The sequence below is a fragment of the Elgaria multicarinata genome, chromosome 9, assembly GCF_023053635.1.
Source record: "Elgaria multicarinata webbii isolate HBS135686 ecotype San Diego chromosome 9, rElgMul1.1.pri, whole genome shotgun sequence".
NCBI lineage: Eukaryota > Metazoa > Chordata > Lepidosauria > Squamata > Anguidae > Elgaria > Elgaria multicarinata.
In genome coordinates, this window is record NC_086179.1 from 80,998,991 (window position 1) to 81,014,656 (window position 15,666).

Consider the following 15,666-nt stretch of genomic DNA (forward strand, 5'->3'; position numbering starts at 1 on the left):
ATTTGAGCTACACAGACACCCCATAAATATTGTTTGCCTAAGCTTGTCTAGATTTTTAAGATTAAAAAAACAGCAGTTGTAGGTAGAGAGTGCTGTATAAATTGTAATTTACAATTATTCATACCCTTGTTAACTAGATTTCTCCAGTTCATGCTACGTCTTGGAAGCAAATCCGTCTTGAGTACCTGCAAAGCACCAGACCAGCCTGGAGAAGGAGTCTTACTGCACTATTCATATGACAATGGGATTACATGGAAACTGCTAGAACACTATTCCTATCTCAACTACCATGAACCAAGGTATATGGATTAGTTTAGTGGAGAATAATACAGATATGCCCCTCGTTGGCCCTGTTCAGACAACACGCTAAACCATGCTGCTTAACCACAAAATGGTTAACAGAATGCATTGCATTCCATTAACCGTTTTGTGGTTAAGCAGCATGGTTTGGCGTGTTGTCTGAACGGGGCCATTATGAAGTGTTGGTTCTCCCATCCACAGCCCGTTGTATTTAAGAACTTGTATTTAAGAAGCTTTAGTCAGTCTCAGTTTCATTTCCAATTATTCTTTATGAGAGTGCTAGTCAAGCTGAAAATGTACTAGTACTTCACTTCTGCAGATTCCCTTCCTTGTTAGTAAATCACATTGGACAGTATCGAACGATGACATTTCACTAAGACAAATTACATTGCGCTACCATAAGGGATCTCTATCACAATGCCAATATCATTAGCTTGTGCAACAGGATTCTCCGGAAAACCCGCCATGCAAGCTAATGCTATTGCCATTGTCCTAGAAGTCCCTTACGCTTTTGAAGGGCTTGGCAATGCGCTACCTGCAGATGCTCTGGCATTCTCCGAGACCCTCAAGTGCGCCCACCAGACTGGTCTCCAGACCGTTCCTTCCCACTGCCTCCTCTCCTTCCTCCCACTCCCACCTCAGACCCTCCATCCCTCCCCCTCCATTGGTGGTGCCACAGCTATTCCTCCCTTGCTTTCCCCCACCACTTTGCCTCGCTGCTCTTGCCACCACATGCTTGCTGCTGACACCGTGGTCTTTCCTCCCTCCCCACCTCCTCCTGAAGTCACCATGGCTGGCCAGTCAGCCTTCTTCCCCCACTCCTGCTGTTGCCATCATGCACTTGCTGCCTTTCCTTCCCCTCACCATGTCACACCACTGCTGATGCCTCACCTTGCCTCACCAGCCTTCCCAGGGCCGGTGCCAGACCATTTTGCACTCTAGGCAAGGCGAGCTACTTGCACACACACACACCAAAAAATTGCCAACTTTGATTCAGCTGTTCAAGAAGAGTTTCTGAACTATTATATTTTTCTTTTATTATATTTTTTTTCTTGAAACAGCTAATTCATATAAAACTGTGACCCTTAAAGGGCAGTACTGCGCCCCGCTGAGGTCTGTGCCCTACGCAGCTGCCTAGTTGGCCTAATGGTAGCACCGGCCCTGAGCCTTCCCTTCTTTCTCCCCCCCACTTCCCTCTGCCATGAACCCACAAATCAGGAAGACTTGGAGGGAGAGTTGAAGGTGGTCATGACTAGGGGTGTGGGAGAGAAGAGGAGGAAATAGCAAAGGAGGGTGAAGGACATTTATACTGGATCAATGCTTCCCACCACATGTATTGCAATATTTTCTTATTGATTTATCTACTTGCTTTTCCTCCAAAGAGCTCAAGGCAGTGCACATGGTCCTTCCCTATATTCATCCACACAACAACCCTGTGAGGTAGGTTAGGCTGAGATAGAGTGACTGGCCCGGCCCAAGATTACCCAGTGAACTTCATGGCTGAGTAGAGATTTGAACCTGTGGCTTCCCAGGTGTTCGCTGGTCCAGTTCTCTAGCTCTACACTGTACTGTATGTGTGAGCCTATGAAAATTTCCAAGGACAGGCTGTGGTTGACTTTGTAGCTTTGAAAACTGTAAGGCACCCACATGAGTCTTGAGTAGTTCTAGCTCAGGGAACTAATTGCTTAATGTTTGTGTTTTAATGGGGAAAACATTCAAGCGTTTGTTTAAATTTAAAGTTTATTCGTCTAATTGAACTCAATAAACTCATGTTGGTTGCAATCCAGAGAAGTGACATCCACAAAGATGAGGGGATAGGAGAATGCACATGAAGGCAGACCTTTCTTTGACATTCTCACACAGCAGGAACTTCTCTCTGCCAAAAAAAAAAACAAAAAAAACAGGCACGTTACTGCTCATTTTTAAAAGACGGCTGCCTGTTTAGTAGTCAGAATTGCTGCTGGGTAAAACCTAGAGAAACTGTGGGCTCTGTTGGAAGAGTTCTCCCCTACCTTCTTCAGATAATGGTCAGATAACAAGGTTATTCATTGAGTCAAGAGTAATGTGCAACTTCCCTCTTTTTTCATAAGTCTGCAGCACTGGATTCTGTTAGTTGTTTAAATATAATCCACATTTACAATTCTTATATACAGACTTGTCAAGGGAAGTAAATCACCAAAATAATTTCTGATTCCAATTATTATTTTTAGGTGACGTTTCTTTTATGTGATATTTTTATTTATTTTATTTTCCTTTTTTACGTTTTAAGAGTGTTTCCTTGATAATCCCCTTTGGGAGGTGTAATACTAATAAGTCTTCAAAAATGTTCTAATTACTTTGAATAAAGCTGCAAGCGTAGTTTGTGTGACTACGCATCAACCTTTTTACACTTGTAAAAATACACTTCCCCTAACATTGTAATATAATGCAATGTTACTTTTCATTATAAAGTGGAGAGTGCCAGTTCTGATAAATGTGATAATTTACAGTGATAGGGTAGAATTCTCTGCTTCTTGATATAATCAATTTATTCTCTATTGTTCTGGTGGAAGTCAGGAACAGCTCAATATACCATAATACTGGCAATAGCATAAGGTTTTCCAGTGGAATATGACTCTCCTTAAATGTGAAAACAAGAATGGTGGGGGAGTGGGAGGAGATAAGTGTTCTTGAAGTAAATATTGTAGTAATAGTGGCCCTGTTCAGAAGACACCTTAAACCACGGCTTTATCCATGGTGGTTAAGCCAGAAAGCCGGGGACCGTTCAGAAGACACCTTAAACCATTTATTTATTTATTGTATTTATATCCCGCCTTTTTTCCTTCAAGGAACCCAAGGCGGCGAACATAATAATCCTCCTCTCCATGTTATCCTCACAACAACCACCCTGTGAGGTAGGTTGGGCTGAGAGTCTGTGACTGGCCCAAAGTTGCCCAGTGGGTTTCCATGGCCGAGTGGGGACTAGAACCCAGGATCTCCTGACTCCCAGTTCAACACTTTAGCTACTACACCACACTGGCTTTTTACTTGACTCACCATGGTTAAAGCCATGGTTTAAGGTGTCTTCTGAACACGGCCTGGTTTTCTGGCTAAACCACCATGGTTAAAGCTGTGGTTTAAGGTGTCTTCTGAACGGGGCCAGTGATGAGTGCCTGCACTTCAAAATTTACCACTACGCTACTGCACACATCACAATAGGAGCCCTCTGCCAATCCCTATCCAGTCCTCCATCTTTGCGCCACACAAGTTCCTTGTACTTGGAACACAATGGCCCCATTCAGAAGACACCTTAAACCATGGCTTTAACCATGGTGGTTAAGCCAGAAAGCCAGGCTGTGTTCAGAAGACACCTTAAACCACGTCTATACCACCATGAATAAAGCAAAAAGCCTTATTCACCATGGTTAAAGCCATGGTTTAAGGTGTCTCCTGAACACAGCCTGACTTTCTGGCTTAACCATCATGGTTAAAGCCATGGTTTAAGGTGTCTTCTGAATGGGTCCAGTGTGGGTATCTTTTACTGAAAGTTGCTGTATCCACACCAGGGCCCGATCTACACTAAGCAGGATATAACACTTTAAAAACGTTATGAAAATGGTATATGTAATGTGTCCTGGGCCTGAACAGTTGTCATAACCATTATAAACTGTTATAAGCAGTAGTGTAGATCCTGCCTTAGACTGCATCAGGTTCTCCAAGCTTTGCTGGTGTGTTTATTCTGCTGTCATTTGACAGCAGCATTATTCACCTTAGCAAAACAACTGTAGCTGTTCAACAATGATATATGTGCGTATGCTGAAAGAACCTTTTTAGAGCAAATGTCTCAGCTATGCCCATGTACTTTTTAAGTAATGGCATGCAGTAACAGTGATAAGCAGGAAAGCCATGTTAGAATTACCCCTCTTTATTCTTGGTCTCTTACAAGACACTGATGAGAAATTATTATAGCTCTTCCCTAGCCCTCAAAGCACTTTGGTGCAGTGCCCCTGCCCCTTGTACAGATAATTTTTAGGGCAGAGCTAAAAGGTGACACTAAATATGACACAAGCAGCCAGATATTAAATTCTAGTTCTTCTCCCTAGAAAATTTAGAGTGCCATCCAATACAGTTTACCCAGAAGGAAGTCCCACTGAGTTCAATGGAGCTTTCTGCCAGGTAAGCAGAGAGAAGTTTGCAGCCTTAGTTTTATTTATTTATTTTATTTATTTATTTATTACATTTTTATACTGCCCAATAGCCGAAGCTCTCTGGGCGCTTCACAAAAATTGAAACCATGAGGAACATAATAAAACAACCAACAATCTAAAAACCCAAATACAAAATACAATATAAAAAGCACAAAAGCACAAATTAATCAGACACCAGCAGCAGCCAATAATGTGGTTTGGGTATAAAGTAATTTGGGGAAATGATGCAGGTACATCTGACTAAACATTATAGGGAGGGAGCTTTACACAGGGCTGCCCATGGATACCCATGAAAAAGTAGAGGTGAAAAATATAAGGACAGAATATATAAAAAGTACTTGAGTATTGCAAGATAACTTGTTTCTTCTAACAAATACCTCATGCAAAGGCCTTGTACAATTTTCAATATGATTTAACATTTTTCCACATGTCTCTCTTGGTGTGTATCTTGATGAGAAAGATAAACTTTATCAGTCCTAAGTGTTATGACACTGCTCCCATAGTCCCTTACTATTTGGAAAAGACTATTTGTACAAATCTTCTTTATTCCTTGTCCCTGGATGGAATAGATTTCAGCATAGACACTTACTGAAAAGTAATTTTACTGTCATGTTTAGTTCTGTATTCTTACAATTGTTTTCTTTTCATGGTACAAGTGGAATCACAACATTTTAGAGACCAGACCACTTTCATTCCTTAAAACCACTCTATATTGTCCTGATTTTTTTCCCAGTACCTCCAAAGTCACTTGTTCAGTTGCACCATTTGACTTCTTCTTGCTAATCAGTTAGCACATTCATTCTGCAAAAATAAGTGTGATATCACAAGATGCTTTGCGTGCATATATTAAGGTTCACAAATACAGCTTAACAAGCTGTTTTTAACGTGCTGTTTTCTTCCATGAGTGAAGATGCAAAGCAGTTTTGCACATACAGGAAGAATCAAAGAACAACACCACCCACCTTGGGTACTCATAAAACCCAAGCAAGGCAGAAAAGAAGGAGGTGAAGTAAAATGTATGAATTGGTTTTTTCAGTCACTTGGCATGCCAGCTTATTTACAGATTTTCTTTGAAGAAAAAACAAAACACACACACAAGCTCAGTAGGCATATACTGAAAGCACCTTTGCCAATACTTAATTGTACTTTGATGGAGACAAATACTCCTTATGCTGTCCTGCCTCACATCTCACCTTGCGTGTTGCATGTGGGCATCTGGAATTATTGATTTATGGAACATTCACGAAGATGTCATTGCCATGGCAATTAATGTATGCTCCCTGTGGCTGTGTACTGTGATTGCTCCTGGAAATTCGATATTATTCTTAATTTTCTTCACAGTTTGTCAAGTACAGGTTTTGTTGTCACAGCTGCCATGAGAAATCAAGTGGTCTTGAAGACTGTGGTAGCCTCATGGGACTGGCCTGGAAAAGAAATGTACAGGCAGTACAAGACTGCAGTCAGCCTCTTTGCCTGACAGGATTATTATTTTTATGTTTAGAAATGAGCAGGGCCAGGCAAAGCTGGTAGCAGGCCCAGGCCAGATGGGAATTGTAGGCCCCATTTCAAACTGCTCATTAAGTATTTTTAATTAGTTCTAAATACATATGAACTAGAACGATTTATAAAAAAGGAAATGGCAAGCACTTTTATTCAAGATGTTTATAAGACATCACTTCTTCACATTCAGAAATGCTTTACGTGCTTTTCTTTGGGCAAATTCATAATCAACAACAGAAAAATCAAGCAACTTTGCCCAGGGGGACTCGGAGTAGGCCCCCTCAAAACCGTAGGCCCATGCCAACTGGCCCCACTGGCCCCCACCTCGGCCCAGCCCTGGAAATGAGTATTTCCTAAGGATTTTTTCTTTCAGATACAGTGAGGTTGGGTGGATAGTTAATTCTGGGCTACAATGTAAAGACATGTATAAATAAATCCTTTAATCAAGGAATCAAATATGTGATACCCAAAGTGGGCAAGATGAGATAGCCCCATCCCCAACTGGAATGTCATTTTTTTGGGGGGGAAATTGACCTCAGAAGCAGCAAAGCAGGGGCTGTTTAACCCCTGCCCTCCAGTCTGCTTTCCCACCTATGGGAGGAGACTTCACATCTTTCTTCTCCTCCCCTCCATGGATGACAATGTAGTCTGAGGTCATTTTGAGATGAAAATGACATGTGGGAAAGGATTCTGGGGTCTCTCCTCCTCTGTTCAGAATGCCAGCATGCCAAGGCTGCTTTCGTTTTTCATTTTCAAAAATGGTAACAGGAAATGAACATGGATCTGCTCGTAATGGGTAGTTTGGCCCTGAGGGGGAAACATAGTAGCCGAAAGATTTCTTTTAAACATGGCAAAGGTTGTTGCTTATACTTGGCCTGATGTAAGATGATAGTTTTTAATCTGCCTCAAACCTAAATGCTAGCAGCAGTCGTATCAGAGCAAACTGCACAGTCATTGCAATTGTCAGGATCAGTAGCCCTCCCGCTACACAATCAACAAAACAGAGATCCAATCTTCAAGCAATACAGCTTTATTATTAGACTAATAGAAAGCTTTTCCACAATATAGATTCAGCGAAACTCAAAAGACCGTCCCCGGGCCTAAATAGCTAATCCTGAGTTCTCTATTAGGGAAGACTTTAGCAAGAGGGAACTCTCCCCCCCCCCACCGAATTATGGTGTCTTGGCCTAGGCCAAGGCGGTGTCTTGGCCTAGGCCACCTGTTTGTCAAAACCTCAGGAAGCTTCTTCCCCCATTCCTGGAGTATCTCGGGTGTTTACTCCCATGCTCTCTTGTCTAACTATTCTAATTCTGGTTCTGAATTAGAATCGAGAAGAATGGAGAAATTAATTCTCAGGATGCTGAACTTTTTATTGGAAGATGTAAAGCCTGACGCATTTTGGCCTGTACCTTTTCAAGGCCTTCTTCAGGGGGTTGTAGGAAGATGTCTGCAAAAATCTTATCAACACAATGTCTCTACCCACAAGACTTGGTTATAATTTGGGAAAAGAATTAGACCAGAGAACTTCTGGCCCATGGCCATTTTTAGCTCACCATCTGGTGCATGGACCCTTCCTTGGGACCCCATCCCCACAAGGGAAAGGCAATGGAGCAGCAAAACAGGAAAGCCTGGGCAGAGCAAAGCAGGCTCCATGACTGAGGTATCATCTGGACATCATGTCCAGGGCAACAAGAGACAATGGGTGGAATAATTTTATAGCTTTCTCTACCGTGGTAATTTCAGAGAGCTTTGGCTATTTGTTGGTATAGAAATATAATAAATTAGTTCATTTGTTTGTTTGTTTGTTTTAAAGAATAATTTCAGTGGAACTACCAGAAGATGCAAGGCAATTCGGCATTCAGTTCCGGTGGTGGCAACCATATCATTCTTCTCAAGGAGATGACGTGTGGGCTATTGATGAAATCATCATGACTTCTGTACTTTTCAATAGCATTAGCCTAGACTTCACTAACCTGGTGGAAGTTACTCAGTCTCTTGGATTCTACTTGGGAAATGTTCAACCATACTGTGACCATGACTGGACACTCTGGTGAGTAATTTTTGTCTTGGTATAAACTTACTATCAGGTAATACATTAAGGCTGAGCTACAAATCTTTAAAGCGAGGAGCACAATAGCATGATTGTGTTTCTGTGAATCTTAATGAGTGCTGGAAAGGGCTAATTGATTTCTGCAATGGCTCTCTTCCTAGTTGTTGTTCATTAGAATTTTCCCCTGGGCACACAATATGAATGACAATGTGTTCACTGACCTATATGTAATGAGGGGTAAATTTTACACTGCAGTGCAATGTGATTTATGCTTGATGATGAGACTGTGTTCACATAGCTCCTTTGCCTGCAACATGTTGGAAGTTTATCCCGAACTGATCACAGATGTAAATTAAAGAATAATTAGCTGCTCTGATTTCCTTCAGTTACAATAATTAATTCATGCAAATTGAAGCGGGGTGATGGTACATAATGTGACATATTTAAAACACAATTAATAAAGAGTTTTCTGTGAACCTACTTGGCCTCTTGTATTTAGAAGGGCCTAAGTGACAGCAACTCCGATCAAAGGATATGATCCCAACACAATCTAACCGTTTTAAAAAATAACTACTGATGTAATGAATTAAATGCCTCTTTACTCCCTTCCCATTAATGGATGGGTTTTGAAAGTGCTCTAACTGGATAGGTTGCCTAATAGGCTCCCAGCAAGCTTCATATATAAAAAGTCTGGTAAACCCATAAGCCTATTTTGTTGCTGCTGCAGTGCCCAAAAATTCTTTTTGCCAATACAGCCATACTGTGGAATAGGGAGGAGAGATAGATGTCAGTCTTTCATTGGCGATCTCATTAAATAATGTTGTTACTGCATATCAGTTCTTAAGATTTTGACAAGGCAGCTAGCTCTTTGATGGCCAAAATGTTTTTTAGTCAGTTCTCTCTTGATTTGCCTTAGTTCTGCTTCTTCTGCTTTAAGTTCTGTGCTTCACATTCGCTTTGCATGATGCTGACATCCTACCTCTATTCACATTGGTTGTTGTGTTTGCAGCAACACCAACCCACTCTGCTGCAACTCTTTGCCATCCTGTGTTGCCCCACAATGCCATGCCACATCTTGGCCTATAACTGAGCTAGTTTATCGGTGCTAGTTGATTGATATTTTATTCTTATGGTTCTATTGTGTTTTATGGTTTTTAATTTTGTTCTTCCCTACCAAGAAACAGCCTATACACCTTTCAAATAAATAAATAAATAAATATTGCCATGGCAGGACATTGTTGCCTCCTATTCATAACACTTGACAGTGTATCAACTCAATTATTGTATATTGGTAAAGGACAACAATCTGCTCTGCACCATAGAAATATTACCTTTGTTTATTTTGATATTAAAAAATTATTTGAATTTCTTATTCATATTTCACCACATAAACATTCTCAGTAGATTACTGTCTTGTGCACGTCATGACAACAAAAAGAATAGGTTTGGGTGGTAGGCATGAGCAAGGCCCATTGAAAAGTATTTGTGAGAAAACATACATAGGCTATACACATTCTAGTGTGGCCATATGTTCTTTCACACTGTAACCTAGATATTATTATAATGAAATCAAACAATGTAATGTAAAAACAATGGAACTTGAATGGAGTGATTCACTTATAATTAGCTATGTTTCAATTGCCTTTGAAGGTTTTATTCCATAGCGCATTGGCATATGAATATTACATTAGCATTAGGTTTATGTACTAGCATTACTAATGCATTAAGACTAGTATGGTGTAAATTTATTTTTCATTAATTGTCAGCATCTGCCCAAATATAGCTGATAGGTAGCTTGATTCAAACATTTAAGGCTTCAAGCATGATTACAACAGTTTAATTTGTCTGCTTTCATCAAACCACCATGTTCATCTATGTCTGATCAAGATTTTACTCTGCGGTGGAATTCCTACATATAGAATAATTTGCTTTGAGGAACTACAGTCATAGTGATTATAGGAAAAATAGTAATAAGTAGTAGTACAGTTATCCAAGAGCACTGAGAACCAGCACTCCAGGACTTTTATGAACAAGTACATTTTGAACAATTTTATTTAACTTTCCGATCATCTCTCAAACTAAAAGGAGTTGACTTGGCTGCGAGAACAACGTAAAATGTGCTCTGGCAGTGATAATGAGGCTGTTGAAACTGCATTAACCACATTAATAAGGACAATGGAAGCACTCACTGCTCATTAAAATGAAACAACATGGCTGGGCTCAAACTGTTTGCATCATTTTAATCAAAGAGTTGGAAAGAAAGGCCTTGAATGCCATTGTTTCCCTCTGGTCTTGTTAGACTGGCACAGTGCATGTGAGTTTTTGTGGATTTTTTTAGATTGGATAGAAAGGTAAATGTTCTCTCTTGTTTCGTGTTTTTCTTCTTCTTGATTCTTATGAATCCAAACCAGAAACCACAGTGCTAATTACTCTGTAGAGTTCGCGCATTGTGATTTCATCTTACATTGAATTGGACAGAAAAAAACATTGTGAACACTTAAATTATTGGGCCGTATAAGTATTCTTTAGGTGCTTTGTGAGATGTGAACTATTCCCTTCACTGACCTTGCATCACTCAGGGGAATTAAAAAAAATAAAGATATATCAGGACTGCGCAAATGGCTGGTAGTTAAATTAATTATTGTTGGCTTCTCCCAGCTGTGAGTCCATTTGCTTCTCATTTTCTAACTCATGACTTTCCATGAGCATGGATTGCTATGGCACGGAGACTGTGCTCCTGGGAATATTCTGACAATTGCTTTTTCATTAGAAGAACAGTAGTCAATATGCTATAAATCATTTTACACCATGTCATCTTAAAAGCACAATTTCAGGAAAGTGTGGGTGGAGTGGGTATGCTTCTAATTATATAGTAGGTCTCCCCTTGTAGATATGAATTTGTAAAGCAGAATTTATTTCTGCTTTAAGATTTAATACCCAGCATTTATAAAAGGTTGCTGATGCATTTCTTTTCCTTTCACCTGTTTGATAGTTGTAAATTAACTCAAACAATAATGTAACTTGTTGCATTAATATTATATGTGATATTTCAGTATTTGGCAATTTGGTAAACAGCCCATGTCACCTAAATCTAAAGTGGCTGAATTACACAAAGGAAATAAGGTTCTTCATGCTGTGGTAGGTGTATTAAGTCATGACTTCTGTTTTACACTTATGATGGAGTTATAATTAAGTGGAAGGTGCACTTATTTAACTTAAAGAACCTGAGACATTTTAGGTAAACAAATAGGTTACAAAAAGAACAAGAAAGAGAATTAGATCTGTGCACTAATGATGATGGTGGGTCAGCTGCCCCCATGACTTCCATTGCTCATGATATCAATCTGATAGGTGCAATAGGCAAATTGTGTTGGTGCTTCATACTTCCTTTCAAGAGCATTTCTCCTACCTTTGTGTGACAAATATCAACCTGAAATGCCTAAAACTTACAATGTGAATGGACTGATCTGCCTCAATTTATTAATGAGTGTTTTCAAGAATTTGAATTTACACTTTCCTATCTGATGAATAGAAACAATACTCTATCTGTAGTTTTATTATAAAACAAGTTTAAATATAAAAATAATATGTGACTGGACAGTACTTGATGCAGATTTTGCTATACTACAGTAAATTACATTTGTCCTTACTATAATTGGTGTTGATATCAGTCAAATCACTCTCGGGAAATGTAGATTGCCAACCCAAAGAAACACCATTCCAGCATGACATTCCAGAAAAACCTTGGGCAAAAGTAGGTGTGGAGTTGTTTAGCTGGGCAGACAAGGAATACATGAGTGTTGTAGATTACTTTTCAATTTTTGGGGCGATAGACCACATCAGATGCCTCTGCCAGAACAGTCATATGTAAAATAAAAGCACACTTTGGATGATATGGGATACCAGATACCGTGTGTTCAGAGAATGATCCCCAGTTCATTGCAACATAATTCCAGAAATTCATCAAGGACTGGGATTTTGAACACATCATTTCATCACCCATGTATTCTCAAAATAATGGCAAAGTAAAATCCACCATAAAAACCACACACACACTAAAGAACTTTTGAGAAAAGCAAAATCAGCAGGGGCAGATCCATATCTACCACTTCTAGATCATCGGAACACTCCATCCCAATGCCTAAACTCAAGTCCAGCACAAAGGTTATTGAGTCGAAGAACAAAGACGCTTTTACCAACACAGAAGCATCCCTTGGTGAACTGAGGAGATAACAGAGACAGACCCTGTATTACAACAGATCAACAAGAGATCTTCCAGAGGTTGATGAAAGTCCAAACCATAACAAAATAGAACAGATTCTGGCACAACGCAACTGTAATTCAACAACCCACAATCATATAAGGTACAGAGGACAGAGGAAGAATAGTGAAATGTAACAGAAGACATCTAAGGAAAAGAACAGAAGAATCAAGTGAGGCCATGAGTTTGAATGAGGGGCAAGCATGTAACCAGCAGAAAATCCTGCAGGATGGATAAACAAGGGATGTTTGAGATCGCTAGGTTTTTCTAAACATCGTCTCATAGCTTGTCCCATGCCCAAATCCTGTTTGCATTTGTGATCTCTGCCTGCTTTGCGTGAATGGTGATTTGCACAGATTAAGCAGTGATCGAATGGCAGATATGTAAATCTCCTGCAATTTGCACAGAATTCCTCCACAGACTAAAGCAGGGCTGGTTCAGACTACTGAGGAAATCTGTGGAGGAAATTCACACAAATCAAATTGGGAATCTGGAACGAGACGAATGCAAACATGTGTTTGAGAATTTTGAAATATTTTGGGGGGGACATGTGCAATTTGCAAATATTTTGGCATGCTCGAGTTCGGGGCTTTGAAAGGACCGTGCTTGCATGTTTTGTGAGCAAAAATGAAATTCTCATACATTCCGAATCCTTGCCATGTCTTGATCAGGGCAGAGATACACCAGAGTAGAGCCCAGTGAAGATGAATGCAGAAGAAGAGATGGCAGCAAAGATACACCCTGAATCTAAAGGGTAGAACAATAGATGGCATCTGAAGGATGTCATTACTGAACCCAGACACAGGCAAAGTGGGCAGGTTATTAAAGACCTGCGCACCTGAAAGACTATGTGTAAAGTTCCAGGTTATTTTTTAATTTTAGTTTGTTTTTTTTCTCAAAAGAGAAAGAATATAATAATATGAAAGAATGGCTGGATTCAGCCTGGATGGGGTGTGCTTCCTGAGAGGGGCCAAGAAATAGTGAGGGTAACACCCACAGCCTCTGACCTAAGGAGAGAGAAGCCACAGCCTGAGAGACCTGTGTAGAGGGGCTTTTATTTAAATAAAACTTGGAGGTTTTGTTTAAAAAGCCGAAACTGTTGCTTCTGTGGGGTGTAAACTACCAGCTTTGAAACAGTAAATTCTGCAGTGCTTATGTGTGTGAGAGCTTTTCTACACAAGGCTGTTAATCCACTGTAGATACTTTCAGTTTCATGGCAGAATTCAGATCTGAGCTCTATTCAAAGAGCTGTATATTGAAAGGTTCTATCACCTGTGCAACTTTCCCATGCAAATTCCCATCCAGATATTTCAAATACCACTAGGCAGCTGTAGAAAAGAGTATGAAGGCAGCTAGAAGTGTTTGCATGTGATGTTTGAGGCTCCACATATTTATTATTATTTATTCAAAATATTTTTATTCTGCCTCTCCTAAAAAGTTCAAAATGGTAGTAACTATGGCTACTACTAATGATTTACACCAGATTGTTTGAGTTGTGAATGTGCTCAATACCGAAAAACAGTTCCACACACTTTTTCTGTGGTTCTGGTTGATATATTGACCTTCATGCAGAACATTACCTGATACTAAAAGGATACCCAGTGCTTGTGTGAAGTTCCATATATGCATGGAGGCCCACAGAGAGTAATCCAAGTATATCAAATGGGACAGGAAAACTATCATCTCGGGCAGAAGGATTGGGTTCATTCTGAGAATCTGGGTTCTCCTGGTAATGTCAACATGATAGGTTTATCCAATGCAATTCATGGGTATCCACATGAGTTTCCATTGTTACTGAAAGCAAGGGATTTGAAAGTGCAGTAATTGTGGTATTCCCAGAACACCTTACCAACAACAATTATTGGTTGGCATTTACTATGCTATCGTTCCCACGTGTACCAATTAGTGTACAGCTCTTGCAGGTGGACTGATTACTTAGGGAATACCCACGGAAGTTGACTATTTCGGAGCATACACGTCATTTAATTAAATGTACAAGTAGAAATCCGTTCCCAGAAGAATGTTTATAACACATCTTCTCTTGATTCATTGTTTCTGGAGAGCATTTGATTGCTCTTCCTTGATGATGCAGCCAGTATATTAGGCTATCTTCTGACAGTGTTCAAATTGATTCCAAGCATATGTTTCTTCACACAAAGACAGCATCGGGATTTCAGCCGTAAAAATCAGCAGTAAGCCGGTACACTGGAGAATTACTGGAGGAAAAAGTGGTGAAGAGAGAAGATCTAACGTCTTTAACGCTCCTGAGTTATGGTTACAGGCAATCTGTGAGCATAAAAAGAGCCCACATAGAAGTAGTGTTAAAAAAAGAAGCATGTTTTGGCATTTTATACTTATTGTACTCCCTGCACAAGGCATTTTCTTAAAAAAACAACAACATTTTAACAATGATCTCTGAGACAGAGATTATGCTTTCTTTTGACTTGTTTTCCCTGAAAAAACATTCCAATAATTAGAATACATCCAAGTTATTTTTTCCTCCAAGATATGTAGTCAATACAGTGAATGTAATAGGTTAGGTATAGTACATAAAGTTGGGCTTCATGCTGAGATTAAAGATACTGTTTAAAAATCTGGGCATGAAATTGTGCAGTCATTTGATGTTGGGAGATAGATTGGCCAGCATATATTACAGCAATCCAGATTATTAATCAACCTATTATAGCCACTTTACTGCTAATTTTAGTTGTTTCTGCTCTCATTAATTTCCCTCACATTTTTCTTTTTTGTGGTATAATGGTCTACTGTATTTTTATTACTTAGAAACAACATAAATAAAACCTTTAGATTTTCCAGCTTCACATACTTAGTTGATGATGCAAACTCTGTATAACAATAAAATGCTACATTTGTTCTGTGTGCACTGTGGAAATAACTTAATATGATTCTTTGTATAGAAAAAGGAAAACAACCCTATGCAGGGAGGGAGCCGTAAACTTGGAGGCAGTAATGAAGGCTTATGCACCATAACAGAGGGAACAGCTCTAGTAGTGCCCAATAATAGTCTTCACAATAATGTAGGAAGGAAGCCAGTCTACAAAGCCACGGTCTTTGATGTCTATATGCCCAGAGTATGGGAAACAAATAGAACAAACTTGAACTCTTAATGCATGAAGGCAAATATGACTTGATAGGTATAACTGAAACTTGGTGGGATGACTCTCAAGACTAGAATGCAGCAACTGAAGGATATTCAAAAGAACAGAAGAAACTGAAAGGGAGGCGGAGTCATGCTATATGTTAAAAATACTTCTCCCTGCACAGAAATACAGGAGAATGAACCTGGGAGCCCCATCGAGAGCATCTGGAGCAAGAAACAAAAGGAACACGGTAGTCAGTCTACTACT

The 15,666-nt window shown here is 39.7% G+C and overlaps 1 protein-coding gene across 1 annotated transcript in view; it reads left to right on the plus strand.

Annotated features, from left to right (window-relative positions):
- RELN (reelin) overlaps positions 1 to 15,666 on the plus strand; it is a 352,879-nt gene that overhangs the window by 228,651 nt on the left and 108,562 nt on the right. Inside the window, 2 exon segments of the mRNA XM_063134189.1 lie at positions 138 to 299; positions 7,801 to 8,037. Coding sequence (XP_062990259.1) covers positions 138 to 299; positions 7,801 to 8,037 — 399 coding nt within the window.